General features: G+C 33.3%; 6 protein-coding genes across 6 annotated transcripts; 3 read left to right on the top strand and 3 right to left on the bottom strand.

The window, feature by feature from the left end:
- LOC104786870 lies at positions 3,793-4,412 on the top strand. Its single transcript, XM_010512323.2, has one exon. The coding sequence runs from the start codon at positions 3,940-3,942 to the stop codon at positions 4,285-4,287; it is 348 nt and encodes a 115-aa protein (XP_010510625.1). The 5' UTR covers positions 3,793-3,939; the 3' UTR covers positions 4,288-4,412.
- LOC104786869 (lactoylglutathione lyase-like) lies at positions 6,254-7,231 on the top strand. Its single transcript, XM_010512322.2, has one exon. It carries the CDS (start codon positions 6,302-6,304, stop codon positions 6,851-6,853), a length of 552 nt encoding a protein of 183 aa, XP_010510624.1. The 5' UTR covers positions 6,254-6,301; the 3' UTR covers positions 6,854-7,231.
- Positions 8,147-9,047, bottom strand: LOC109133101. Its single transcript, XM_019245934.1, has 3 exons — positions 8,936-9,047; positions 8,710-8,829; positions 8,147-8,474 (listed from the first exon to the last, which is right to left on the bottom strand). The coding sequence occupies exons 1-3, from the start codon at positions 8,954-8,956 to the stop codon at positions 8,358-8,360; spliced, it is 258 nt and encodes an 85-aa protein (XP_019101479.1). The 5' UTR covers positions 8,957-9,047; the 3' UTR covers positions 8,147-8,357.
- On the top strand, positions 13,495-14,376 carry LOC104786868 (vegetative cell wall protein gp1-like). The gene has a single exon (XM_010512320.1). The coding sequence runs from the start codon at positions 13,718-13,720 to the stop codon at positions 14,345-14,347; it is 630 nt and encodes a 209-aa protein (XP_010510622.1). The 5' UTR covers positions 13,495-13,717; the 3' UTR covers positions 14,348-14,376.
- On the bottom strand, positions 14,389-18,364 carry LOC104786867 (zinc finger CCCH domain-containing protein 24-like). Its single transcript, XM_010512319.2, has 13 exons — positions 17,575-18,364; positions 17,366-17,458; positions 17,093-17,284; positions 16,927-16,999; positions 16,649-16,781; positions 16,420-16,573; positions 16,254-16,337; positions 16,041-16,163; positions 15,750-15,926; positions 15,534-15,668; positions 15,260-15,355; positions 14,858-15,174; positions 14,389-14,753 (listed from the first exon to the last, which is right to left on the bottom strand). Exons 1-13 carry the CDS (start codon positions 18,244-18,246, stop codon positions 14,507-14,509), a joined length of 2,496 nt encoding a protein of 831 aa, XP_010510621.1. The 5' UTR covers positions 18,247-18,364; the 3' UTR covers positions 14,389-14,506.
- Positions 19,790-24,689, bottom strand: LOC104786865 (beta-galactosidase 8-like). The gene is made up of 19 exons (XM_010512318.2): positions 24,523-24,689; positions 24,356-24,412; positions 24,038-24,268; positions 23,817-23,912; positions 23,581-23,693; positions 23,421-23,487; positions 23,237-23,329; positions 22,994-23,137; positions 22,750-22,838; positions 22,567-22,672; positions 22,336-22,423; positions 22,135-22,253; positions 21,892-22,053; positions 21,590-21,792; positions 21,385-21,494; positions 21,175-21,275; positions 20,632-21,059; positions 20,206-20,551; positions 19,790-20,112 (listed from the first exon to the last, which is right to left on the bottom strand). The coding sequence occupies exons 3-19, from the start codon at positions 24,203-24,205 to the stop codon at positions 20,005-20,007; spliced, it is 2,541 nt and encodes an 846-aa protein (XP_010510620.1). The 5' UTR covers positions 24,206-24,268; positions 24,356-24,412; positions 24,523-24,689; the 3' UTR covers positions 19,790-20,004.

Raw genomic sequence — 27,612 nt, 5'->3', positions numbered from 1 at the left:
GTCACTCACAATTATCCTTAGCTGCTAGAGTCATGCAAAATAAGGCAGATTATAATATGAGTGAAAAGTTAGTGGATTCAGTATGTGAAATGTTGAGTGATTATTTACCAGAAGGAAACCAGGCTACGGATTCACATTACGAGATAAAGAAATAGATGCGCAATTTAGGACTCCCATATCATACAATTGATGTGTGTATAAACAATTGTATGTTATTCTGGAAAGATAGACAAAAAGGAAGAAAAATGTTTGTTTTGTGGTGCACTAAGATGGAAGCCTAAGAATGACCGACGCAGAACCAAAGTACCATATAGCCGTATGTGGTACTTACTTATTGCTGATAGAATGAAGAAAATATATCAGAGTCACAAGACTGCAGCAGCAATGCGATGGCATGCCGAGCACCAAGCAAAGGTGGGAGAAATGAGTCATCCTTCTGATACTGTATCAGAAGGATGACTCATTTCTCCCACCTTTGCTTGGTGCTCGGCATGCCATCGCATTGCTGCTGCAGTCTTGTGACTCTGATATATTCTCTTCATTCTATCAGCAATAGGTAAGTACCACATACGGCTATATGGTACTTTGGTTCTGCGTTGGTCATTCTTAGGCTTCCATCTTGGTGCACCACAAAACAAACACTTTTCTTCCTTTTTGTCTATCTTTCCAGAATAACATACAATTGTTTATACAAACATCAATTGTATGATATGGGAGTCCTAAATTGCGCATCAATTTCTTGATCTTGTAATGTGAACCCGTAGCCTAGTTTCCTTCTGGTAAATAATCACTCAACATTTCACATACTGAATCCACTAACTTTTCACTCATATTATAATATGTCTTATTTTGCATGACTCTAGCAGCTAAGGATAATTGTGAGTGACATTCACGATAACCATCATATATTGGATTTTTTGCACCTTCTAACAAGTCATATAATTTTTTTGAATGGTTAAGTACTGGTTCTTCTACATTCTGATAACCCCCATCCCATTGATAGGTATCATCAAAACTCACATTAGAAGGAAATGCATCATTCACCATATCCGCATATCTATCTTTTACTATATTACCCACTTCCTCACTCCCACTAATAAATGTCAGATCAACAGTATTCGTTCCTATATCCATATTAATTTCTTCCACATGCTTATACCAAAAATAATAATCTGGCATAAACCCATAACTAAAAACATGATTCCAAATTCTAGTCCCCAGAAAATGCTTCCCGTTTTTGCACTTACTACAAGGGCAAAAAAACTTACCCTCGTTTTCTCGTGCAAATGGCTGGCTATTTGCAAATTGCATGAACTGCTCCATCCCGGCTCTGAACTCTTTTGAAAAATTTCCCGTCACCTCATCGAGCCTCTTGTACATCCACTCTCGGAAATTACTATAATTGTAACTTCCTGACATTATTATAAATCTCTATGACCACTATTTTTTTTTTAGTGTTGCTTTGTGTTTCTGCGAGTGAGAAGAACGATTGGTGAGCTGAGTTTATATAGGCATATTTAGCGACTAAAAAGTGACTATATCACGTAGTCACTAAAAACAGATACACCTAACCCGGAATGATAAAAACATGTTCTAAACGAACTTTTAGCGACTGTATTGCTACAAAATTCTGATCCACCAAAAGTGTCGCAATTAAGTCGCTAAATTTACGACTATTTTAGCGACTACAGTATTAGTCGTTAATTTAGCGACTATTTAGGGACAATATTCAGAACTTCCTTGTTTGGTCGCTATTTAGTCGCCATTTACCGATCAATATTTTCTGTCGCAATTTAGCGACTAATGAACGATAATTTTGTATTTGACATTAAACAGTCGCCATGTAGTAGCTAAATAATCACTAAATTTAGCGACTACTGCTTTAGTCGCTGATTGTAGTCGGAAATACCCTATTTTTTTGTAGTGTATAGGATGATTGTTTAGTAAATGTTCTTCAATCGAATCTTATTCACTAAACATTGTTAAATGTTAAATTTAAACAAATTCAACCAACCTATCGCCTTCAAAACCACATCGATATATAATTTATTGGCCTATGAATTAATTAAAAAACTTCTGCTAGTGTTTTGATTTGAATGAACATAGTTAATCTACAAAAATCACGCGAGCTCTCACGTGAGTAATGGGAAACTTCAAAATTCAATCTTAGATGTCTTTTTAACGGACGAGAGTAACAAATCCTGTGAAGTGTGAACAGTGAAAGCTGAAGAGAAAAGTCACGTTATGGACCTTATGGTGGTACATGTGAAACCAATCAAAACCCTTATACCAACCCCTCAAACTATCTTTTCACACATGAAACTGCATAACACAATTAATAAAGTTTAGAAGAGTCAGTTAATCAATAGTCCCAATAAACTCAGGTTGATGGACGTAAAAATGAATGAATACAATATTTAAAGAAACAAATACTATATGAAACTGATGACGCGGCTAATGAAAACGGAACCCAATTGTATTTTTGTTACAAATTATAAATGATAAATGCTAATTCTTCTGATAATGTCGAATTGTTTTGCCAAATCTTAATATAGTGAAAATGTGGAGTTTGATCTCATATGTTTAAGGATATGCAGAGGTGGCAATGTTTACTTGCTCTAAAAAATTCCAGCAACTCTGTCTCCGAGGTTTGGTTTCTCAATTTAGAGTTTAATATAAATTACTAAAGTTTGTTTGTTTTTTTTAGAAAATTACTAAAGTTGACACTTGACAATATAAAAACAACAACATCAACATAATATGTAATCAGTGCATAGTAATATATTCCCAATCAGGAAGACACAAATGAGAATCTGAGACCTTTTTAGGGTGATTATTCCATAAAAACGCATAACAAATAGTATTAATATAATTAAACCAATATTCTTAACATACCTAATGAAATAAAACGTAAGATACAAGATTCAATCTCGTGCATCAAACTCACAATCAAAAATAGAAGGCGTGAAGGGAAGAGATGCATGCTTGACCCCTCTTGTGCCATTAATAGATTAGAGATCGATGTTATGTTCCAGTGCAGGTGTGTTATTATTACACTCACTCACATAACTCTGTTTGAATATTAAAAAGTTATATATATATATATTGTTGCTGATCCTTTAAGGGAAGACGAACTTGAATTTATAATTATAGGATGCTAAAGTTTAATGATGGTTCCTACTTCTCATCTACTACGTCCTAATTATGCCTTAATAGTTTTAGGATGGTAATTAACAAGTAACAACTAAAGGTAGTGATTAAGTATTATGGGACCAGATCTACTCATATTTACTAATTAGCAATTATTTAGGCGAAGTATAACTCATCAAACCTTCGTAAAACTAGTCTTTGTGGTTTTTAACTACTACGTTTGGGCATTTGTTTTTTTTTTTTGGATCTGGAAAATAACACCAAATAATAACAAAATTTTATTTCGGATTGTTTTGTGGCTTGGTTTGGTTTGGATTAGAGACTTAGAGTTCGGTTCAAGTTTTGGATTAAAGTTAATTTGAATTATATCATAGATGTTTAAATTACTTAATAAGTTCGGACTGATAAATTTGTTTTGATTTTTTTGTCCACCACTAGTTTTCAAGCTCGTCAAAACCAAAATCTGAAGACCTTTGGGTTTTCAGTGAACCAAAAAGATTCCAGGACCATAAAAGCAGAAAAAAAGGAAAAATATATGTTGGGAAAAGGTAGAGAAATCATGAGAAATCATATTGTTCCCATCTGTAAATGTCTTTTTATCTTTTTCACCACCCGATTTTTAATTAATCCCAAGCAACAACAACCACTTTATTTCACATCACTTTATAAATTAGTTACCAACCTTCTCCTCAAAGTCTCAACAAAACACACTACACTAGCTCCACCACCTGCTCAAACTCATAGCCTTCTACACACTTTCAAGAAACCAACGCAAGTTGACTTCGAGAAATGACTTCAAAAACTTGCCTCTTCTTTATCTTCTCTTCTCTAATCTTCACAAACTTCGCCTTAGCGCAAGACCGAGCTCCTCACGGGTTGGCTTACGAGACTCCAGTGGCATTTTCACCTTCTGCATTTGACTTCTTTCACGCGCAACCAAAAAACACTGATGCCACTTTTGACCCTTGCGCGGAATCCGGCTGCTCGCCTCTCCCCGTGGCTGCAAAGGTTCAAGGAGCTTCAGCTAAAGCACAAGAAAGCGAGGTAGCATCAATGTCAGTTGGTTCTAAAAGCGGAATAGGAGCTGGTGGTGTGATTGGGATCATCTTTGGACTTGCGTTTGCTGTGCTGATGTAAAACATGATAGGGCATATAGCTAGACTTTGAGTTGTAATGTGTGATTTTGCTTTCCCTTTACTAGAAGCTTGTATCTAAATATCCATCTGCAGTGGTTAATAGCAGAGTATTTTCACTGTTTACCATCAGGGGTCGTGTTTTAAGGGTTAAATTTGCGGCTTTGGCCTCAGACTCCCAAAAAATATAAATGTTTTTGGAGACCCACCACTCTAGTTAAAAGTTTGGTTTAGCGTATTGGTTAAAGTGTGTTATTTTAGAGTCTATGACTATGTTATAGATTTGAATCCGCTCGATTACATCTATAGAAAGAGTTGGTTAGAAACCTCGAGTACAAAGTTTGGTTGCGACTTTCTTGAGAAAGCGAAAAGGAAAATTATTATGTCTTCGACATTTTTAATTACCATTTGCAATATTTTGTATCGTTTTAAAACCAGATGAATTAAAAAAAAAAAAAGATTGAAAAGGCACTGAATTCTATAATGGAACCATATCAAACTTTTTTTTAAAATTATTAAACACATTTATAGTTAAAACTAAACAAACTAATTTAGTTTTTTTTTGTCAACTCTAATCAAGTTTAATGGACTTGTAAACTTTTCACACTTAGTTAATTATATCAATGTTTATTTTAGAATAATTTTTAGGAAATATATAGAAACTTAGTAAAATATGATTTTTCGAAAAAAAAAGACAAAATTTTCTGAAGATCAGAATTTTTGAAATTATACTTTAAAGTTTGGATTCAAAACACTTTTGACTGTTTTTTTAACACTTTTGAAGTCCATTTGTGGAAACAACATTATCGAAGACCAAATTATCGCTTTTACATCTACCGGCTTGTGTACAAACTTTATGCAAATTGGTAATGTAGTTGTGTGCGTGCAATATGACTTAAGAAATATAGGGTTGTACGTTCGTAGGTATATAAAAGTTGGAAGTTGGATGATATATGGATGCGTACATAATCATGAATAGTATACAAAGATTAATTTGAACAAATAAGTGAAAAGCAACATAATCACTAACTAGGTACTAACCCACGGTAGACCGCAGACTGAATATTTTATTTTAGAAAAATTTGGAAAAATATGTGATTAAAATTGTTGGTTTAGAATCTTTGGAATTTTTTCAATTTTTAAAATGTTTATTGAATGGATGATTCGATGATGGTTTGGTATAAAATAGACAGCTGTATTTATAGGGTGAAGGATGATTATTTTTTAATCTTCGTATTCTAGTGATATAGTTGTGAGTATTTTTTTAAAATGATATGGTATTTGGTTTTTTTTAAGAGTATATTCTTCTTTTTAGTTATAAAAGGATAAAAATGTTGTTAAGGGAATATCTTATGAGAAAATATTTTGTTAATGGATATTTTTTTTTTCGATTGTTTGTTTATGTGTTTAATTTAGTTAGATTAATTATCTATGTAACAATTTTGGTTAAGTACTCGAGTAGGAATTTTAATTTTAAATAAATAATTACTAATTATCTTTTATAGCCTTTATTGTTTAACCTTTATTTAAAAATTTTTAATGGCAATTATATGTAATTTCTTACATTTTTTAAAGTTACTTTTAATTTTGTATTAGTAGGATGATGTCTCAAAACAGTGTTTTTATTTGCCGACAAAAAAAACAGTGTTTTAATTCTTAAATTTATGTTTTTGTTATTATGATGATTAGTATTAATACAAAACAAATATTAAAAAACTCGGTTCTTCATACTAATACCGTTTTCTAGCCACAGGCCCACAGTACTGGGTAGATAAGTGCTGCCGCTCGACATCGTCCCTCTGCTACACGGTTTGGACCTAACACATGCCCAATAGAAAAATGATGCGAAGGTGTGTGAAGAGTGACACGTGAGCGATATGTGTGTTCATACATGCAAGCTCCCTATTCAGGCGTCCGTCACGTGTCCTTCAATTAGTCCTCGCCGCTCCCGTTTTTAAGGTACTACTATCAACTTTCTTCTAGACGAAGTAAAAAAAGCCGCGTCTCGTCGGAATCTGATGGAGAAGAAGAAGAAAGGTGATGATGTATCAAACTCGAAGCCGCCTTTAATGGCGTTGAACCATGTATCAAGGCTTTGCAAAGACGTTAAAAAGTCTTTGGAGTTCTACACGAAGGTGTTAGGGTTTGTGGAGATAGAGCGTCCAGCGGCGTTAAACTTCGACGGTGCGTGGCTTTTCAACTACGGTGTAGGAATCCACTTGGTGCAAGTCAAGGACGAAGACAAGTTACCTTCCGACACGGACCATTTGGACCCGATGGATAACCACATTTCTTTCCAGTGCGAAGACATGGAAGCTTTGGAAAAGAGGCTCAAGGAAGTGGATGTTAAGTACATCAAGAGGACGGTGGGTGACCAGAAAGATGCAGCCATCGACCAGCTCTTCTTCAACGACCCCGATGGCTTCATGGTGGAGATATGCAACTGTGAGAATCTCGAGCTTGTCCCACGCCATTCAGCAGACGCTATACACCTCCCAGAAGACCGACATGCACCTCCTGTTGCCCTCCCTGGCTCACCCAACCGTAGAAAGCCCCAGCCCAATTCATAATAATACTCGTTTCGTCTCTACCTAGTCCTGTGCTGTGCTAATCTACCACTCTATTAATCAATGTTTGTTTGGGACGCGAACTCCTTTCATGTTCCAACCATGAGTGTGCTAGTAAGGCAGGCCATTTTGTTTTTTTTGGTTCGGAATCGGTTTGGGTTTGGTTTGTAATAAAACTTGACTGAACTCAAACCGTAGTTATTTCGGTTTTGTTCGTCTTGGTTAATCTAGTTCAGTTTGGTTTTAAGTGAGTCTGGTGTTACTTTGGTTGGGTTTCTATTTGGTTAGGTTTGTTTGAGTTTGTTCTGAAAAATGTGAACAAATTCTCATGTTTTTTTTTCAAACCAGTGTAAGCTCTACCATAAATTTTATAGTAACACATGCTTTTGCCAGGAAAATAGCTCAACATCAAGAACAAAAACAAATTTAAAAATAAAGAGTGATGTCGTTTATTTGGAGTAAGTTGGGAATATCAATATAACTTAAACAAGTGTAAACGCATAAACACTGGTTTTGATTGGTAAGGTTCGGTTGGTTCAGTATGGCTAAGTTAAAATTCCGACCCCTAACTGCTAGAAAGGGTGTCTGTGGTGGCTCCAAATTAGACCAACTTAATAGCCAACTTATTTGCACAAACAAAGAAACGCGGGAGAAGTGTATCTGCTGAACTTCGTTAAGAAAAGAGTGAGGAGAAGTGATCACCTGAACAACAAACTGTAGTCAGAAGAAGTTGATCTTTAGCAAATGCTTATGCCATCTGTTCAAACTCAGTGGCCAATTTGGCCTCATCAGATCCAGAAGAACAAACCTGAGTAGTTTCAGGGAAAAATGAGAGAATCAAAAGAAGAACTAGGCTGGAAAAGGAACATCAACTACCATTCAAGCAAATGAACCGAGAAACAAACTTGAACGATAAGCCTATAACCTCTACAGTTCTTGCATTACTACTCCCATGAAACTATGAAAACAACACGTTTTCAGAGAAAGTAGAAATACCTAAAAACTGTCCATGCATTTGACTTCTTTCACGCACAACCAGGAAAAACCAGGATGCCAATTCAGACCCTTTCACTGAAACCCGCTGCTTGCCTCTCTCTGCGGCTGCAAAGGGATCATCATAGAACTTCCAATTCCATCCAGCCTGGTATTTAAGCTTGATACATGATAGAGAAAATATAAAATTTTCATCTGCGTTAATAGCAGAGCATTCTATGTTTACCGTAGAATCAAATATTCACCTGCCAATAAGAAATCAAATCTAGCATAATATAACAACTGGTACGCCACAACATCTCATTCATCAAAGCCAAAACATCTCATTTTCAGTAACTAAAACACAACAATTCTCTTCTCAAGAAAGTAGACAAAACAAGAATAGTGCTGTATTCAGATAAAAGCCATAACAACTGAGTTGTCAACATCTCAAACTCGTAATATCAAGAAGCGGACCAACAATTCGAGTATACTCGATGTTTCACATTTTCAGCAAAAGAACTGTTATCCATCTCTACCATTTACGAGAACTAAGATACTCAATTGCAGGTTCAAAAGTCTGATCCACAGCTTTGTTCCACAGAGATGCAAATTCCATACGATACTTGTTCCCGAATATGCGATCTCTCACCTGAGAACACAAAAAAACAATCCTAAATTTCAACTCAAAGCTAAGAACCAAGCTAAGTTCATCTAAGAACCTTACAACCCCCAGCTAGTCTAATATCAAAAGGCAAAATCCAAATCTTAATGTAGTGGATCAATCCTTAAGAACTTAATAGTGTTGTCCATTTTCAAAATTGGAACCTAGATTCTCATCAATTCAAGGTTAAATTGAATGATATTTTAAGGGATTTGTAAGTAACCTGAGATTGATCGACGGATTGAGATTTAGGATCAGAAACAGATTGATGGATGAGCTTTCGCTGCTCGTAAACGAGGAACCCAGTCAAGGCGCTACCAAGAGTGAAACCAAGAAGACGTTCCTGTACAAGAATCGTTTAAAACCAACGGATTTAACAAAATCAATTCTTAGAAGAAACAAATAAAGGAATCTGGAGAATGAGAGGATGAGGATGAGGAGAAAAAAACCTGAGCGAGAATGCTGATCATGGTGAAAAACTCTCTAATTCGATTTTGCTGGGATTGATTGATTTGGGAAAGGGTTCTTTTGTTTTCTCGAGAAAAATAAATCAAAATTGAGGAAGACGACGATGCAACGAGACGAGAAAAATATACGTATAAAAATGGGCCAATTATGGGCCTTAGCCCTTAACACTTTAAAGTAAATTTTTTCTTCATTTTTTTTTTCTTTTAAATTCTTGAAAACATTATTATAATTTTTTTTTAGTGATTCACAAAAAAATCAAAATAACCAAATAAAAAACAAGAAATGTTTTAAACTTCCTCTCGTGATGAGAGTGTTGCAAAAAAAGATTCGTCTTCAAGTGAATTTAAATCCAAGTGTGATACATTCAAACTTCTTGGAGCAACACTCGAAATAAGTTTAAGTTAAGGATAAATTAGGAAATTAGTTTAAAAGTCATATTTATGAAATATCTAGAACGAACACTAAATAAGTGATGAATATATATTTTAAATAAATGTATTTATAGCGTTTTACAACCGCCTTTTTTTTTATATGTATAATTATATATTTTTAATTTTATATGGCATAATTAAATTAACGTACTTCGCATGTAAATATGAAGTTTAACCATATAAAATAAAAGTCATAGATAGAGTCATACAAGAGTTCCAAAATAAATATTCATACAATTTTGGAGTTTCTAATTTCATTGCATAAAATATTTGTTTAAACTATTTTTTATAATATTCTTATATTAGCGATCTTCTAATCATGGAGAGTTAACTCGGTGATTTTATATGTAAAAATATGAAAACTATAAGATGACAATTAGCAATAGTTTAGATAACTCTTTTAAAAAATGTGCTAAGTTGCCCAAATATTTCTCAAAATTCTCATATATTTTGATAGATCAACTTAGCCACCTTGAGTATTATCGTTATGTTGCTGTTATAGTAGACGACTATTGTTGGTGTTAACTTGTTGCTAGATCTGAAAAAAACACTGAAACAACTATTCTTATTTCTTTTCTCCGTTAGTTTTATTTATTTCTTGAGAACATTTCTTGAAATATAAATCATTTCAAAACTAAATATTTATAATTCAAATTTCAAAGTAGCAATTTATTAGATAAACTTTTATAAATTATTTGAAAATATATAATTGGGTTTCTATATCACATTTGAAAAAAATTTCTTAAATTTTTATATTAGATATTTTGAATATTAGAAGAAATATAATATTGAAGTAATAAAAATCAATAGCGAAAATTGGAAACATAATTTATTATCAATTAATGCTATATTTTGTGGCCTATTGCTATAAAGATTTTGTTTTTCTGGTAGATGATCAAGTCGTGGAGGAAGTTCCTTTCTACACTGTTTCAGAGAGGAACATAATATCAGAAAGCTTTCAAGAAGTTCAACAATGGACATCCCTCATCAACAGAGGGTTGTTGTTCCCTCTCCTCTACAAGCAGCATCATGTTCCACTCTTGTACAAAGGTGAACCCGTGGAGCTCACCATGGAGCAAGAAGAGATGACCACCCTCTTCGCTTCTTTCACTCTCACCCATTTCATCCATAAGCCTAAGTTCACTGAGAATTTTTGGGCAGATTGGTCCAAATCTCTTGGAGAAGAGAGTGGGGTGAAATTCTTGGAGGATTGTGATTTCACCAAAATCTACAAATGGGTTTTAGAAGAGAAAAAGAGGAGTAATACTCTTCTAAGTTTTTAAACTTTACAATATGATATCATCAATCGTTGTTCTTGTTTAAGAGTCTATTATGACTGTTGTATTTCTCGTATGTAGGAACGGTTGGCTTAAAAAAACAGCTTGAGCATAAATTCAAATGGATCACTGTCGATGGTGTTAAACAGGAGGCTCAAGACTGAGCTAAGCAAGATTTTTCACGGGTCGAGGAGAACACCCAAAGGTAAGATATATAAGGGCTGAATATTTTTTGATACAAGCATGCTGAGATCAAGGTCAGGGTTTGGTTAAAGTATTTGTAGATACATAGATATGAGTGTCAAAATGGTTAATCCAACCCAGCTCAACTCATTATCCAATGAGTTAAAAGTTAAATGAGTTTATGAGTTGACTCAACTCATTTAACAATTGGGTTGGATCAACTCATAATCCAATTAGATAAATGAGTTAGATGAATAATTAGGTTGACACACTACAATATAAATTAATTAATATTTAATATAAAATAATAATAATTAATCATATCATCATTTTCACCATCAACATCACATAAATTTTAGTGGAAAATTACGGAAGAAAAATCTGGTTTTGTTTTTTTGAAAATTGTAGGTTTGGAAAATTGTGAATTCGCGTTTTTTTGTGGGAAATGTATGAGTTTGTTTTTGGCGGGAAAATTGCGTGTTTGAGTTTTTGGCAGGAAAATTATAATAGATGATGGTGATGAAATCATGCTGTTGACTATATATATATATATATATATATATATATATATATATATATATATATATATATATATATATATATATATATATATATATATATATATATATATATATATATATATATATATATATATATATATATATATATATATATATATATATATATATATATATATATATATATATATATATATATATATATATATATATATATATATATATATATATATATATATATATATATATATATATATATATATATATATATATATATATATATGTTGATATGATGATGGTGATGTTAATATAATTATGAAGGTATGATGATGATGATAGTATGACAATATTGATGATGATGATAGTTACATGACGGTAATATGATGCTGTTTATATGATGATGGTATGATGGTGATGATGATGATAGTATGATGATGTTGGTTTTCTGATGATGATGATAGTATGATATTATGTTGATAATGAAGAAATTGATGGGTTAGTGGTTAACTCATAAACCCTTTATAACCAAATTCATTTGACTCATTAACTCATTTAATCATCAACTTATTTAACCCATCAACTTATTAGGGTCAAAAATTTCAACTCATTAGGGTTCATGAGTTGAGTTGAATTGAGTTGGCTCATTAATATTGACTCATTTTGACACCCCTACAGGACACTCATAGTTGAGGGCTATATGTACTATATAAGGGCTGAATATTTTTCTTAATCATTGATAGAATGACAATTACACATATAAGGGAACTAGGTTAAAGTTAATTACAGTTTAGAACCCTATAAGATTACTTTTAGCATAGCATATACTCTTATAAGATTGACCTACTTTTGTAGGCAAATAAGAACCTACTATTCCGACAGCAGCTTGCAACAAAAGTCAGAAACTTCTCTTTAATTTGTTTATGGGAAGAGGAAAGATATCCAGTAGTTTGTTGAAGTTTTCATATTGATTTTTAAAAATATTGAATTATACATATATCTCATCTTTAAAAGTGATTAGTGACTTAAATTTAATTAAAAATAAGTTTGAGTTAAGGATAAATTAAGAAATTAGTTTAAAATCACATTTAAAAATGATTTTTTTGTCAAAAATGATTTTTTTATGAAAGATCTAGAATGACACTAAAGAATTGATAAATATATATTTTAAATAAATGTATTTAAAGCATTTTTTACAACTGCCTATTTTTCATTTGATATGTATAATTATATCTTTTTATATGGCATAACTAAATAAACGTACTTTGCATGTAAATATGAAGTTTAACCATATAAAATAAAAGTCACCGATCGAGTCACACTAGAGTTCCAAAATAAATATTCATACAATTTTTGAAGTTTCTAATTTTATTGCATAAAATATTTGTTTAAACTATTTTTTACTATATTTGGTATTAGCGATCGTTTGATCATGGAGAGTTAACTCGGTGATTTTATATGTAAAAATCTGAAAAGTGTAAAAAGACAATTAACAATAAGTTTTGATAACTCCTTTGAATATTGTGCTAATTAGTTGCCTTGAAAATTTTATAATTCAAATTTCAAAATGTACTAAATATTTATAATTCAAATTTCAAAGTGGCAATTTATTAGATAACCTTTTATAAAATACTTGAAAATACATAATTAGGTTTCTATATCACATATGAAATATTTTTCTTAGATTTTTATATGAGATATTTTGAATATTAGAGGAAATATAATAAAATAATAAAATCAATAGTGAAAATTGGAAAACACAATTTATTATCAATTAGGGATATATTTTGTGGCCTATCGTTATAGACCTCATAATGGTTTGGAATGATATAATTCAGAATAAATATATGATTAAATTTCTCCAATCTATATATTTTTAGTAATTCGAACTGAGATAAATGAAAACTATTTCTTAACAACTAATTTTAAGAACAGAATCAATATAATAGCTCCAAAACTCCTACCAGTTTAACATTAACTATGGGGAAAACATTTGTTCGGGTTGTATATATATCACGACTTGTTGATTTAATAAACAGACAAAAAAAAAATGTATTAAAAAATGGCATAAGTACATCAACAAAGTGTTATAAATANNAAAAAAAAAAAAAAAAAAAAAGACATGCATCCAAGTTTGAAATCTGAACGCTGCGTAATGCGTTAGACATGGGTGGATCAAAGAAAATAAAATAATTTTTTACATAGTTGTTAATTGTACAATTCAACAGAAACATGTATTTGTTTATTTTGATTTAGCTTCTTCCATAATCAATCATTCTCTCCCTCCCCTTTGTTCTTCCGTAACAAGAAAAGCAATTCCCCAATTGGTGTATTGATCGATCAAACATTGAATCACAATGGCGAAAAAGCTCGGTTTCATTGTTATGCTGTCAATGTATCTCCTCCTAACTGTCGAATTTGCGCACGCTCAGGAGGATTCTCCGTCACCAGCTGTCTCGCCGGGACATGAATCTTTAAAGGATTCTTCTCCTTTGCCACCATCTTCATCACCGGAAGCAGATTCTCCTCTGCCACCGTCTTTTTCACCAGAAGCAGATTCCCCTCAGCCACCGGCTTCATCACCTGAACCCCTCGCAGATTCTCCATCACCTTCACCACCACCTCCTCAGCCGGAATCTCCCCCCGCCCCGTCACCATCTCCATCATCTCCTGGACAAGCACCCGCTCCTGCTCCATCTGACGATGACGACGATGATGATTCTGACCCGGAAACAGAGTATGCTCCTTCTCCTGCACCGGAATTGGGGATGTCAAATGACATCAAAGCAAGCGACGAGGGCGGCGATGAATTCGAGGACACAAATGGTGAAGATAGCGGAATGAGTGGATTGAAGAAAGCCGGAATCGCCATTGGAACAATATTGGGAGTAGGAGCGATTGTTATCGGAGCTCTTGTTTACAAGAAACGAAGAGATAACATGGCCAGAGCACGTTACACTTACTTTACTGAAGGAGAGTTCCTTTAAAAGAGCCATATTTTTTTTTGGATTTTAAAAACTTGTTTCACTTCTCAAAAATGTAAAACATATATAATCCTTAAACTGTGTTTTATGTAAAACAAAAAATAGTTGTTGCTTGTTCTTTTGGTGCTACATCATTCTCTTAAAAGAGTTTATTGCATATTCTTACCTCTCAAGGAGCATTACCATTTCACAGTGGTCAGTGTGGGGAAAAAGGTCAACGGCCATGGCTTTGACAGGTCTAAAAGGCTCAGAAGTTGGCATTGACTGCGCTCTACGTCGAGCCAAACCGGCAATGCCTATTCTCTTGTTCCCTCGGTAATTTTTGTTTCCTCTATCCGCTTCATCAAAAGATGGCGTGCAAAGCTCTATCGCGTTTGCCACTAGCGTTTCGGGGTTGCATGAAATGTACCTGCGTCAAAGCAAAGATCGGCAATTCTAATGTTAAAACAAAGAAAGGAAACAGAGTCGAGGTAACCGAGTCTGTGGTAGTGAGTTTTTAGAGAAGGGACTAACACAAGCCTCTTTAGCCGGGGATGGGTTCTAAGAGCTTTGATTACAGCTGGATGAAGTCCAGAACGAGGTGGATCAACTATAGCAACCACGTTTTTGAACTGTGGTTTTATAGATTTTTCCGGTTCTATGGACGAGGAATCCTTCTGTGCATTATCTTGAAGGTCTTCTACTCCAGTGTTTGGAGGAGGTAGGTTTTGATCAGCTACATGCTCTGAGTTTGACATTTCTTCTGTTGAGGGAATTTGTTTATCGTTAGCTTCTTCCATTTCAGTCACGTCGAAGTACTGTTTAAGTAGAGAGCTCATCACACTCTCTGCCTGTATAACAAAGCCAACAAACTACAATGAATAAATATTAAGATAATGGAACCAACTACGAGATATGTTATTGTCAAATACACGCCTTTGCGCAGATGAACTTGCAGTTGCTAATGCCATTGATCGTTGCATTCCGTTCGGCATCTACTACAGCCGAAGCATTCATTTCTATGCCAATTACCTGTAAGATCGTAATAGGTTAGCACCAAAACCTTTAACACAGAACCAGTTGTACCAACTTTTATAGTTTTGGTCACCAGATGTAGTTAAACAAAAGTATAATTGCTTCAACCAAATCAATAGACACGGTTAGGATTGGTACTAATCGGTTTTGCAAGTTCAAATAGGAGAGTATTTACCATGCCAACACGATGTGCCAGTGTAAGCCCGATTGTTCCAGTTCCACAGCATACATCGAAGAGTAAAGTGTCGGGACCAAGGTCAGCCCAGTCTCCAGCAACTGAGTATAACTTTTCTGCTGTGACAGTATTAACCTGGATATTTAGTTTTCAAATCAATTAAACAATATTCAAAGGAATTTAGAAATGTATTGTTAGTGAAAATCCAGTTATTACCTGAAAAAATGCTGTTGGGGAAATGCTGAACCGAAGGTTGTTAATATGATCATGAATCCGAGCTTCGGTCAAGACATTAGTGTCCTGCTCCTGATTTATCCCATTATCTGACGTTGGAATAGGCAGCACTTGCAGTGGAGCATCAGGTGGTGCAACATTTGATATTCCTGTGTGGTTCTGAGAAAGAAGCGATAGAGGCAGTTAATAACAAAATGGGACTGAAGAACAAGGAAACTGTATTATACATTTTCTTTAAATTTGATTAAATAAAAAGTGAGGAAAAGTAACCACCTGAACAACTAATACAGTCAGAGGAAGAGTTGGAGAGCTTGCTCTAGCTCCTTCAGCAAACGCTTTCGCCATTTCTTTAAACTCAGTTGCCACTTCTGCCTCATCAGAACCAGTTAAACAGACCTGAAAAGTTTCACACGAGATAGAGAAATTAAAACAAGAAATAATAGTAGGATGGATGAAAAAACATCGAACACCATGCAAGACACAAACCTGAACAATAAGCATAACCTCCGCAATTCTTGTAACGGCATCTTCATCATTTGAAAACACGCCGGGTTTCCTCCCTTCTCGAACCTAATAAGAAAAGTATTAATTAGGTAAAAGTCATGCTCATGCTTGAGCTATAACATAACAGCATTTCCTGCAATACACATACCGTGAACTGTCGCCAGAACCCACTATGGTGAAATCTATTCCAAACTTGGAGCTTTGATTTTTCTATAACCTTCTGAAAGATTGAAGCATATTGAATAGCAATTTTAGAGATGTTGGGGCAATTCACAGGCTCCTCGACTGCTGTCACACCCGCACTGGAAATATCTTGCATTAGTTTTTCCCGTGACAATATGAAAAACGCAAGTTTCAGGGAAAGAAAGTATGTCTACCAAAAGTTTCCTAGACTGAATCCAACAGTTGGCTTCCCAAGAACAGATAATCCAACCGAGAACTCACACTTGTTCCTGTAGCCATCTGTTATCGGTGATTCTATAATGCCCTCGAGATTGCATGAAAGACCACCTATATATTTTATGTATGAATTAGAAAACCCACCCAATCACAGGTATTCAGTTTGCCATGATGCAATTAAAAACTTCAAAGATGATATACCAACAAACAGCTAAGAAGTGTAATCCAAGAACTCAAAAATGGATAGTTATCTTACCTCTGTCTCTAGACGTAAGGACCCATTCTGGAAGTGAACCCCCATTTGGACAAGCTTTACGCGCACTCCTCGCCTGCCAAGAATTTATATTTCCAATTAATATCACTCTGTTGAAGTTGAAAACGAACAAACACCAATGCACACTAAACATGAGAAAGTTCCTGACCAGTTTTTTCAGCATTTGCGCTACAGAAGCCTTTTTTTGTTCAAGCTGGTCCGCATAAGACAAGTCAGCCAAGGGTGTCACAGCTTCACGAGCACTTTTAACCGATTTTTTCGTTTCCTTTTTGTCGAATGTACGGGGAAGAACATCAGCGATCTTCAAATTATTGCTATTAACAGTTTTCCCATCCAAAATCTGCAAATAAAATTCAACAGATTAACGAAACAACATTCTCTGATAAAACTCAAAATACATAAGCTCAACAAAATAAACAACCTCCACGCCGATCTGCAATTGTTCTGCATTCTCAAATGTCACAAAACCAACCATCATTCCTCTTCTTTTCTTTGCAGACTTATATTGAACTCCCTACAAAGATGAATGAATGAATCAATCACTGAATTCGCAAAGTTCTATCTAACTACACTAACATGAACACCTTTGATTCAAATTCATATAAAACCAAAGACTAAGACTTTATTTACCTGCTCTCCTAAGAAGGTCTTCAATTCATCCGATTGCCATTTTCTAGGTAAATGCACCAAACATTTACTTAGCGACAAATCAAAAACACTGCCATCATCATCTATTGATTCCATCATCTGCTCAGTGAACAAAACCTCTTCATCTTCTTTCACTTCTTGCTCAGTCATCTTCATCGCCTTGGCCTTCTTGCCACGCTCAGAAGTCGGATCCCAAGTATTATCCGGTTTCATCCGGAGCTCTGCCTCACCGTGAGCGTACTTACACTCGTTTCCATGGCTACACGAAGCCTCACGCCTAAAGTAAGAACAAAGACTCGTCTTCCACCACGGCGAAAGAGTAACCTTCGTCTCCGACGATTCGAGATCGGTCTTCTCGTCATCGGCTCGTTTCCGTTTCTCCCCGACGGCTTCGATGTTATCCGTTGGATTTGAGTCGGACGATTGAATTGGCTTGACGGGAGCAGGATGAAGATCTTCGATTGATGATGTCTCCATTGGAATTGGCTCGGCCGGAGGAGGAGGTGTTAGGGTTTTGGTGGCTAATGGAATCTCGTTGATTTCGATTGATGATGTTTCCATTGTAAGTGGTTCAGTGGTAGTGGAAGGAGTCTGGGAGGTTAGGGTTTCGGCGGCGGACGAAGGAAGCTCGTCGATTGATGGTGATGACGCCATTGGTAGTGGCGGTTGATGCTCGAGAAAGTGAAGGAGTTTCAAATCGTTTCAGAGATTCAGACCATAAACCCTACCCGGTTTAGATGGTCCAATCTTCTGATTAATTAGTTTCGATTTAGTTTTACAGTTTCTATACCAATTTTTGTCTCCCAATCTTATCATATGTAATTTATGTATGAGAATTTTACTAAAGTTAGTAAGTTACCGACACATCTTAATACTATTAAAAGAGAAGTACAAAATTGAATATATCCAAAATGTTGGTTTTATTTACTTCAATTGCCACTCAATTATGCTTAATAGAGATGATTAATTGAAATTGACAAGGGTATAATTGAGTTATCAAAAATTCATTAAAAGATCCAATACTCGATTCTAAGATCCGCGTGTTTAGCATGGATGTTTAATTGGATCCTTAATTGTGAAAACCAAACTATTATTATTTTGGTTAAGTATCTATTTGTTCGGCTAACTTTTATTTTACCCCAACACAAAATATAATATATTTTATATTTAATCTTATTAATTATCATATAAGTTATATGGTCATAACGTGTAATCGATGTAGGACAATTGTTATTGGCTGTAGCTATATCATATTTAATTGTTTTATTTTTTAAAAATTCTTCATTAAAACATAAACAGTAGCTTTAAAATTAGACTTACAAGTATTATGATAAACAAATTAAATTACAAGTATTATTGTTAAATGACAAGTATTATGATTCAATTTTAAACTAAAAAAATATTATAAGTGTTGAAATAAAGTTTAAAAATCATATAACCAAAAATTGTAAACGAATCATGTATTTTTTTTTTTTTAAAGATGTTGTTTATTTTAAATCTAGATCTTATGTTGAACCGAATTTAGAACAAAAGATTTGCACAGAAAAATAGAACAAAATATCTGTTTTTTTTTTAAATGGGTCATGTAATTTGTGCTTTTTTTTTTTGCAAAAAGCATTGGATTTTTAGATAATTAATAAATTTAATTGGTTATCACTTATTACTTGAAAATATAGTATTCTTACTTTTTCAATTATAATAGTTTTTACAATTAAGAGCGTAAATGACATCAAATATATTAAAAACATAACATATGCTCATCTTTTAATTCTAAGAATATAGTATGTATTGAAATAATAAATTATGTTTTAAACTGAAAAGTGGTATACCACGTTGTATCGCATCTTAATCACCTATTAATTAAACCAAAGTATGTTGGGTGGATGCAACTATGAGTCTAAATATTTCAATAAAAACAAATATTTTGATTTTCCACGGGTCAAAAACACATACTAATTGTAGGATGATTTTTCTACGGGCTAACAATTTTTAAACCTATTGAGGGATGGGTCTGTAGCATGATGGATTTGAACTTTAAACTATTAAACCAACGCTAAACTATTAACTTATTTCAAATATCGTATATTTATAAACATATGTTAGAATTAATTAAGTTACGAATTATTATGTGCAAAATATACCAACACATCAAAAAAAAATATTATATTACTTCAGCTGATATTTAAAAGTTTAAAAATAAAAAAAATAAGAAAATATATTGAAAACACCGCGGGATCAAACCTAGTAGTACTGTATAAACTATAAACCTTTTGTTTGGTGTAAGAATCTACAAATATTGGATTCAAAGACCATATAATAAAAGCTATATTATTATCCATTTCATTTGCTTTATTTTCAACAATTACAAACTTCATTAATATCAAATCTGCGGGAGGTAAAGAACTAGGGAGATCATGAACAAGAAGCTTCAACAGCTAAGCTCTTCACAACGCCACGACAAGGTTCTCCAAAGACTCTAGTCGAGACTTCAAGATTGCAACTCCTCAAACCAATACATGCCTGACATCATATGTCACACTCCCAAGTATAAATAAATCGAGAGGAAATGAATGTCGTTAAGATAAAAAGAGTAGAAAAAAGTGAGATTAAGACCTTTTGAACAAGTGAGAGAGAGCGCGAGCTGTTGCAATGGCCATGGGTGAAGCTACCGCAAGTGCCTTTTGGTGTACCGAAGCTTGCAAATTTTATAGAAGATATGACCTGAGTGGAGACAGGACAATGTAAGGAAAGAACCGGCCTGGTTCTCTTTTTCTTAGAGATTTTAGAGTCCGAAGTCCATGTGTCCACAGGCGCTGGATGAGACTGTGACACCATCAGACACAGACTGCTTCCTGTTTGTTTTGTCGTGAATGATATTTGTGTTGGATCTCCTCCCATCTCTTCCAAGAGAACAAGTGTGTTCCCGCTCGGTTTTAGCCACGAGCGAGGAACGTGATACCTACAAAAGAACATTGCAGTAACTTAGGCTTACCATAGAAGCGTTTAATCCGGATAACATCTGTGAAGATTAGTACTTACAACGTCTGTGAAGGTTTTCCGCAGTTCTTGAGGCATTTGTTTGCACGGTAAGATCCTCTGTAGTCACATGAATCTGTGCAACCGTTGTTTCCTGCGATACTGGTTGGCCAGTACCTACCTATGCTCTGTCCATTCACCCACGCAATACCCTTTCCTGTACCCGTGAAGTCTATCGCTACTGGCTCGCTTCCAGAAGGAGCATCAAATGTTGTTTTGTACCAAACTAGTGGCTGTTTAGTGGGCAAAGGAGTCTTTGAAACCCATTCAGGAGAATCTCCAGTTGCCAAACCTGTGTCTTCCCCTTTGAGTCCAACCTGATAAGTCCATTGCTGTGAAGCCAAATCTACTGAGCTACCACTTTTTGCGCTTTTAAGTGTCACAGGTCCGGTTACACCTGCTCCCACTAAGTCAAAGAAAGCTCCATAGTTCTGAGGAATAAGTAAAATACGTTGGTTGAGTTAACCCTGCCTAGAAAACATCTTGTACCATCATTCTTACGCAAAACAAAAAATGTTTTGCAGATTAGAAACGAAGATAACGTACCGCAAGCCCTACGGTCACACTAAGGAGATCAATTGTGTTCTTCCCGGATACAAGATCAACCGGGATATCTAAAGTAATCTTTTGTTTGCCATGTCCACTTCCTGCAACCGCAAACGTGTGTAGGCAATACGTATCATTGGTATAGTTAAGAAACTCAGTGCCAAACTTAATTTCAACTGCTTTTGAAAGCTCAGAGTAATAATAATGTACCTGCAAGTTTTCCATTTATAAAAGCATAGACCACTTGACCAATAGATTCAATGTGAAGAACGGCTTTAGATCCTTCATCAAGGAAAGTCTCATCGCCTTTAATATCCATCCTGTTACGGATTGAAACACACAGAAAAGCTCTGTTAACTAACATAAGGAATGGAAGAAGAGAAATTACTGAGAAAATGGACTAGGCCTACTCTACCTTAGCGAGTACCACAAGTAATCGCTTTTGTCAGCTGTTGTGTTGATCTGCTCTAGCAATCCAGGTTTCAAGAATGCATCAGTCTTTGAAATACCAATAGGTTCTTTAATGTAACTCCATTGTGAACATAACTCCGCAGATGAACCACCATCAGGCTTCAATGATTGACGAGCAAACGCGGTAGACACAGTTGCAGAATTGATCTAGAAATGCAGAGAGATATCAAAAGTAGTCAGTTGTTTCTAAGCGCAATATGGTAAGTGGTAAAAAGCTTAACAGTTTTAAGATGGTATTAAACAGACCTTTGCGGTGTTGAAAGCTACATTTTTGCAATCCGGCAAGATGCTTACGGACCATGCAGGCAAGTGATATGATTGTCCATTGAAAGTCACAGTTGCATCAGATTTTGTGCCAACATTTGCAAGAAAAGCAGAACATGATCCAGATGTTTTATATACAGCAGCCTATAAAAGACAAAATATTACATATTTCGAATTAAAATCAGAGCATTTCCAAGCAGCCGAGTGACACGAAGGTATAGTTACCTCCAAATTTGAACCCAAAGATGTAATTGTAGGTTCTGTGGCAATCAATGAATCTTCACAAAGCTTGATAGCCTTGTGTAGATCTCGCAAGTGTCCCCATTTTGATTGTCTAAGAAGTCCTGCAACAAAATGGATTACATCTCTTCACTAACCCACACACTTTAGTGGAAAACAAAAGACATCCCCAGTTAGAATTCATACCATACTCATCAATTGGAGCATCATAGTCATAACTAGTAGAGATCAAGGGTCCTCCACTTGTTCTATCAAAGTTTGTTCCACCGTGATACTGAACAAGACACAAGACCAAAAAAACTTATCTAACCACTTTTCTCAATATTGCCTTGTACAGAACTCTGGCAGAGTAATCAATAGAGTAGAGAAAGTGGAACTTAATAGAGAAAAGAACTGGCTTCTTGTGTTTATTATTACCATGTAATAGTTTTGGAAAGTTCCTCCTCGTTGGTAAAACCGTGCAACTGCGAATGCAAGATCTTCAACTGGCCTGTAAGGCGAAGGATCTCCAAAACCAAGGAACCTGGTACAAGAAAGTAAGTCAAATGGCATATTTGGAAACAAACAAATTACTAAGGCAAAAAAAAGCAAGAGACTCACCATCCACTCCAGTTCTCTGTCCACATCTTGGGTTTATTTTTTGAGTTAGGAGTAAACTGGTCACAGTAGAAACCATTGCATGTGTTGATCTACCAAGAAAGAAAGAAAAAAGCAAACAAACAGCAAGAAAGTCTCAATCAGAAAGACTCACCACCACCACAAAATTTGACACACTACCTATCCAAGAACTTACTACTACCACATTCAATTAATTACTCTGTAGTTAGAATCATTAGAAACTCACCATGGTATCAGGAGCATCTGCTTGCTGACACATGTTCCACGGTACTCCAGTATCTAGTGAAAGAGCCATAGAAGCAGACCATTTGATATAACTTTTCGCCGCGGCACCATACGCTGAATCAATATTCCCGTATTCATTCTCAATCTAACATCCAAAAAAAAAAAAAACACAAAAATGAGAATCCTAAGAAATGTTACAATACAACAAGTAGATTTTTCAATTAGTTCTCCGATAAATAATAACCTGAGAGAGAATGATTGGACCTCCTTGTGATGCATAAAGCTTTTCTTGCTTCATCAAATCAACAATCTTGGTGGTAAATCTCTGCATTTCCGCCTGCAACACACAAACCAAACCCATCTTCTAACAACTAAACTATACAACTAAAGAAACGAAATTTAAATGACACATCACCTAAACCATTTACCTTAAACGGCTCATTGTCAGTTCGAAACTTAATCCCAGGTACAAAATGCAGCCACACTGGGAAACCACTGTTGCACACACACACAGAAGAAAAAAACAATCACTCAAGTGATATTAATAAATCAATCAAACCGAAGACGGATTTAACCCGAATTTTTTACCCGTAATTCCATTCAGCACAGACGTAAGGACCAATTCGTAGATGAACATAGAGACCAGCTTTAGCAGCTAACTTGACAAATTTCACTAAATCGTATCTTCCTTCAAAATTATACTGCAAACAAAAAAATTATAAAATCAGAGAAAACTTACAGAATCCAAAAAATAAATAAAATCCGAAAAATCCAAAAAAGATAATCAAGGGAAAAATACAAAAAAAAAAAAAAACCGAACCGACCTTGTTTTTCTCCGGTTCGTGACCACTCCAGAACACGTACGTCTCGATAACATCTAAACCACCGTCTTTAGATTTCTGTATCAGGTCTGGCCACATCTGCAACACCAAAACCAACAAAAAAAAAAAAACAAATTCACAATTAAATGAAAAAAAAAAAACAAAATAGAGTTTGTTATTAATTATACAGGCTGTCACATGCGTTACAAGAGCGTTGTAGTTACCTCAGGAGTACTCCGAGGATAATGAATAGAGCCAGAGATTAGAATTTTCCGTTTCCCGTCGATTACTAAAGCACGGTGGTCGTACGTTACATTTGCCGCCGTAACCGCCACCACTATCTGAAGAACAAGTAGTAACATCATCTTCATCTTCCTTCCTCCTTTAACCATTATTTGCTTCCTTTGAGAGATCGATCGATGCTGATTCGATTCCGTTGTTGCTCTTACTAAAATCTATATATAATAAACACGAATTTGCTTGTAAACAGAGATAAGCATCAATTTGTTTTTTTTCTTTTTTTTTTTGCTTTTTGGCTTCACCTGGTGTTGCTTCACCGCTTTGTGTTACTGCATTATCTCACAAACCTACACAGATTTCTTCAAAAAAAAAAAAAAAAAAAAAATTGGTAAAACAATTGCTTTCGCTTTCGATATGGTAAAACTATTGCTTCACTGTTTGGATTTTGGATATGATTATATTGATTTACCACTTTTTTTTTTTTTTGTTTGCTCAAGCGTATACGCATTGCGATTGCATTTTCTTGTCGGATTTAATGAGATTAATGGCGAAAGATTAGTGTTTAATTAATTAAGATTTTGTTTTAAGAGTGATGAAGAAGACGCGGGTATAAGTAGTGGTAGTATTAGTAAGTAGCCGAGAGAAGACGCAAGAGTTATATAAAAGGAGAGAAGAAGAGAAGGGTGTTGTGGTGGGGGCGTTATCGAGTGTTTCTCAGCATTGTTCTGTTACGGTGGACCGGAATGAATGATTTTAATTAGTTGGACAGGACGAGACACGTGGTGGGTTTAAATTAGGCGCAGTGACATCCCTATATATCAATAGATTATACCTATATGATATTGTATTTATTTTAAAAACAATTAACAGAATAATAATAAGGTAAAATTTCACTAAAATTTACTTATAAATATACAAGTCAAAATTATATTAATTTTTTAAAATTAATGTAAATATTGATTTCTTAAAATCAATATAAATATTGATTTCTTAAAATTATTATAAATAAAATATTCTAAAGGGGCTATAAAAACATATCAATTAATATAAAGTTCATAAAAATAAAAAAACATATAAATTATTAACAAAATCATATAAAAACAAAATACTATATTTATGTTAGTATTATTATCGTAATAATTTAAATAACAAGCTTTCAATAATTATTATAATTAATTATAAAAAGAAGTATATTACCCTTAAATTATCTCCAACTCATCAAAAGAAACTTAATTCCTAATCCCTTATATATAAATAGAAAAGCACATTTGAGAAAAAGCTGATGTGTCACCGCCAGAGAGCTCCAAACACTTTTTAGCAAAATACTCTTAAATTTTCTAATTAATTACAGCTCTATATCATTGTATTAATTTTAAAAACAATTAACATAATAATAATAAGGCAAAATTTCACGAAAATTTACTTACAAATATACAGTCAAAATTACATGAATTTCTTAAAATTAATATAAATATTGATTTCTTAAAATCAATATAAATAAATTATTCTAAAAGGGTTATAAAAACATATCAATTAATATAAAGTTAATAAAAATAAAGAACATATAACTTATTAACAAAATCATATAAAAACAAAATGATATATTTATGTTAGTATTATTATCATAATAATTTAAATAACAAGCTTTAAATAGTTATTATAATTGATTATAAAAAGAAGTATATTACCCCTAAATTATCTCCAACTCATTAAGGGGGGTGTATTCAACTTGATATTTTAAGTGATTTGTGTAAAAGTTACAAATCCTATGTTATTCAATCATGAATTTTAAAAACTCTCCTGAAATCTACTGTTATTGAACTGATGATTTAAAAATCTACTTTAAAATCCACTGTTATTCAAAACAGTTTGTGGATTTGGATTTTAATAAGTTTTAGGGATTCTGGAGGATTTGAGAGGATTTGTTTAGTTAAAAATACAGAAATCCAAATCTCATGGTTTTAGGTGAGATTTGAAAGAATTTTCCTATAAATCATATCAACTTCCCTAAAATCTACAGAAATTCCAAATTTACTAAATCCCATCAAATCCTCCAAAATCATTGTTTCAATACACCCCCCTAAAAGAAACTTAATTCTCAAACCTTTATATATTAATAGAGAAGCACATTTGAGAAAAAGCTGATGTGTCGGCTCTAGACACTTTTTAACAAAATACCCATAAATTTTCTAACTAGTTACAGCTCTATGCCATTGTATTTATTTTAAAACAATTAACATATAATAATAAGGCAAAATTTCACTAAAATTTACTTATAAATATACAAGTTAAAATTATATTAATTTCTTAAAATTAATATAAATATTGATTTTTTAAAATCAATATAAGTAAAATATTCTAAAAGAGCTATAAAAACATATCAATTAATATAAAGTTAATAAAAATAAAGAACATATAACTTATTAACAAAATCATATAAAAACAAATTACAGCTCTATACCATTGTATTTATTTTAAAAACAATTAACAGAATAATAATAAGGCAAAATTTCACTAAAATTTACTTACAAATATACATGTCAAAATTATATTAATTTCTTAAAACTAATATAAATATTGATTTTAGTAAAATATTCTAAAAGGGCTATAAAAACATATCAATTAATATAAAGTTCATAAAAATAAAGAACATATAACTTATTAACAAAATCATATAAAAACAAATTACAGCTCTATGCCATTGTATTAATTTTAAAAACAATTAACAGAATAATAATAAGGCAAAATTTTACTAAAATTTACTTACAAATATACATGTCAAAATTATATTAATTTCTTAAAATTAATATAAATATTGATTTCTTAAAATCAATATAAGTAAACTATTCTAAAAGGGCTATAAAAACATATCAATTAATAAAAATAAAGAACATATAACTTATTAACAAAATCATATAAAAACAAAATGATATATTTATGTTAGTATTATTATCATAATAATTTAAACTAGGTAACAACCCGCACTATATGTGGGATAAATCGATTTAAAGAAAATTATTATAAGTAAAATTATTATTCTAGAACCAATGTTTGTTTGTGTCAAACATAATATGTAACTAAAGTATTTTATTGATTTATTCAAAGCTGTGTTTTTCGTGTAAAAAATATGTTTCACCCGTGAAATCTTTAAATGTGGAAGATAAAATATTGATAAAATGTCACTATTTATTGCAACATGTCTTTTGTGTTGTTTAAAAATCAAATTCATATCTTTTATGCTTTATTTTGTAATCATAACAATTTTGCATGTTTCTTATGTAACCATAACAACATATACTAAATTATTCGGTAGTTTAATTAATTAATTTTATTATATGTTAGTAACAATCAGATTCTAAACTAAATTTTCTGAAGATAACCTTATTTATTGATTTAATATTTGTGATTAGGCTATTTAAATATTTTGAGTTAGTCGGTTTGTTATTATTTTCTATAAATAACGGATTATTACCAAAAAAACCATTATGAAAAAATTAATGAAATTTCAAAATCAACGTATTCGTGTAAGAATACATTTCACCCGTGAATTATGTGAACG

Source organism: Camelina sativa, chromosome 5, assembly GCF_000633955.1.
Source record: "Camelina sativa cultivar DH55 chromosome 5, Cs, whole genome shotgun sequence".
Taxonomy (NCBI): Eukaryota; Viridiplantae; Streptophyta; class Magnoliopsida; order Brassicales; family Brassicaceae; genus Camelina; species Camelina sativa.
The sequence above is the reverse complement of the archived record's forward strand: the minus strand, read 5'-3'. Positions and strand labels throughout refer to the sequence as shown.

Coding starts and splice junctions, on each gene's coding strand:
- LOC104786869 (XM_010512322.2), top strand. CDS start 6,302: ATGGAGAAGAAGAAGAAAGGTGATGATGTATCAAACTCGAAGCCGCCT.
- LOC104786865 (XM_010512318.2), bottom strand. CDS start 24,205: ATGGTTAAAGGAGGAAGGAAGATGAAGATGATGTTACTACTTGTTCTT. Junction 22,839..22,993: donor CAGATGCTCCTGATACCATG/GTGAGTTTCTAA, acceptor CTTTCTTGGTAG/ATCAACACATGCAATGGTTT. Junction 22,254..22,335: donor TGCTCCAATTGATGAGTATG/GTATGAATTCTA, acceptor ATTTTGTTGCAG/GACTTCTTAGACAATCAAAA.
- LOC104786867 (XM_010512319.2), bottom strand. CDS start 18,246: ATGGCGTCATCACCATCAATCGACGAGCTTCCTTCGTCCGCCGCCGAA. Junction 17,285..17,365: donor AATTGCAGATCGGCGTGGAG/GTTGTTTATTTT, acceptor TTTTATTTGCAG/ATTTTGGATGGGAAAACTGT. Junction 16,164..16,253: donor AGGTTATGCTTATTGTTCAG/GTTTGTGTCTTG, acceptor GAAACTTTTCAG/GTCTGTTTAACTGGTTCTGA.
- LOC104786868 (XM_010512320.1), top strand. CDS start 13,718: ATGGCGAAAAAGCTCGGTTTCATTGTTATGCTGTCAATGTATCTCCTC.
- LOC104786870 (XM_010512323.2), top strand. CDS start 3,940: ATGACTTCAAAAACTTGCCTCTTCTTTATCTTCTCTTCTCTAATCTTC.
- LOC109133101 (XM_019245934.1), bottom strand. CDS start 8,956: ATGATCAGCATTCTCGCTCAG. Junction 8,830..8,935: donor TGATCAGCATTCTCGCTCAG/GTTTTTTTCTCC, acceptor ATTCTTGTACAG/GAACGTCTTCTTGGTTTCAC. Junction 8,475..8,709: donor AATCCGTCGATCAATCTCAG/GTTACTTACAAA, acceptor TTGTGTTCTCAG/GTGAGAGATCGCATATTCGG.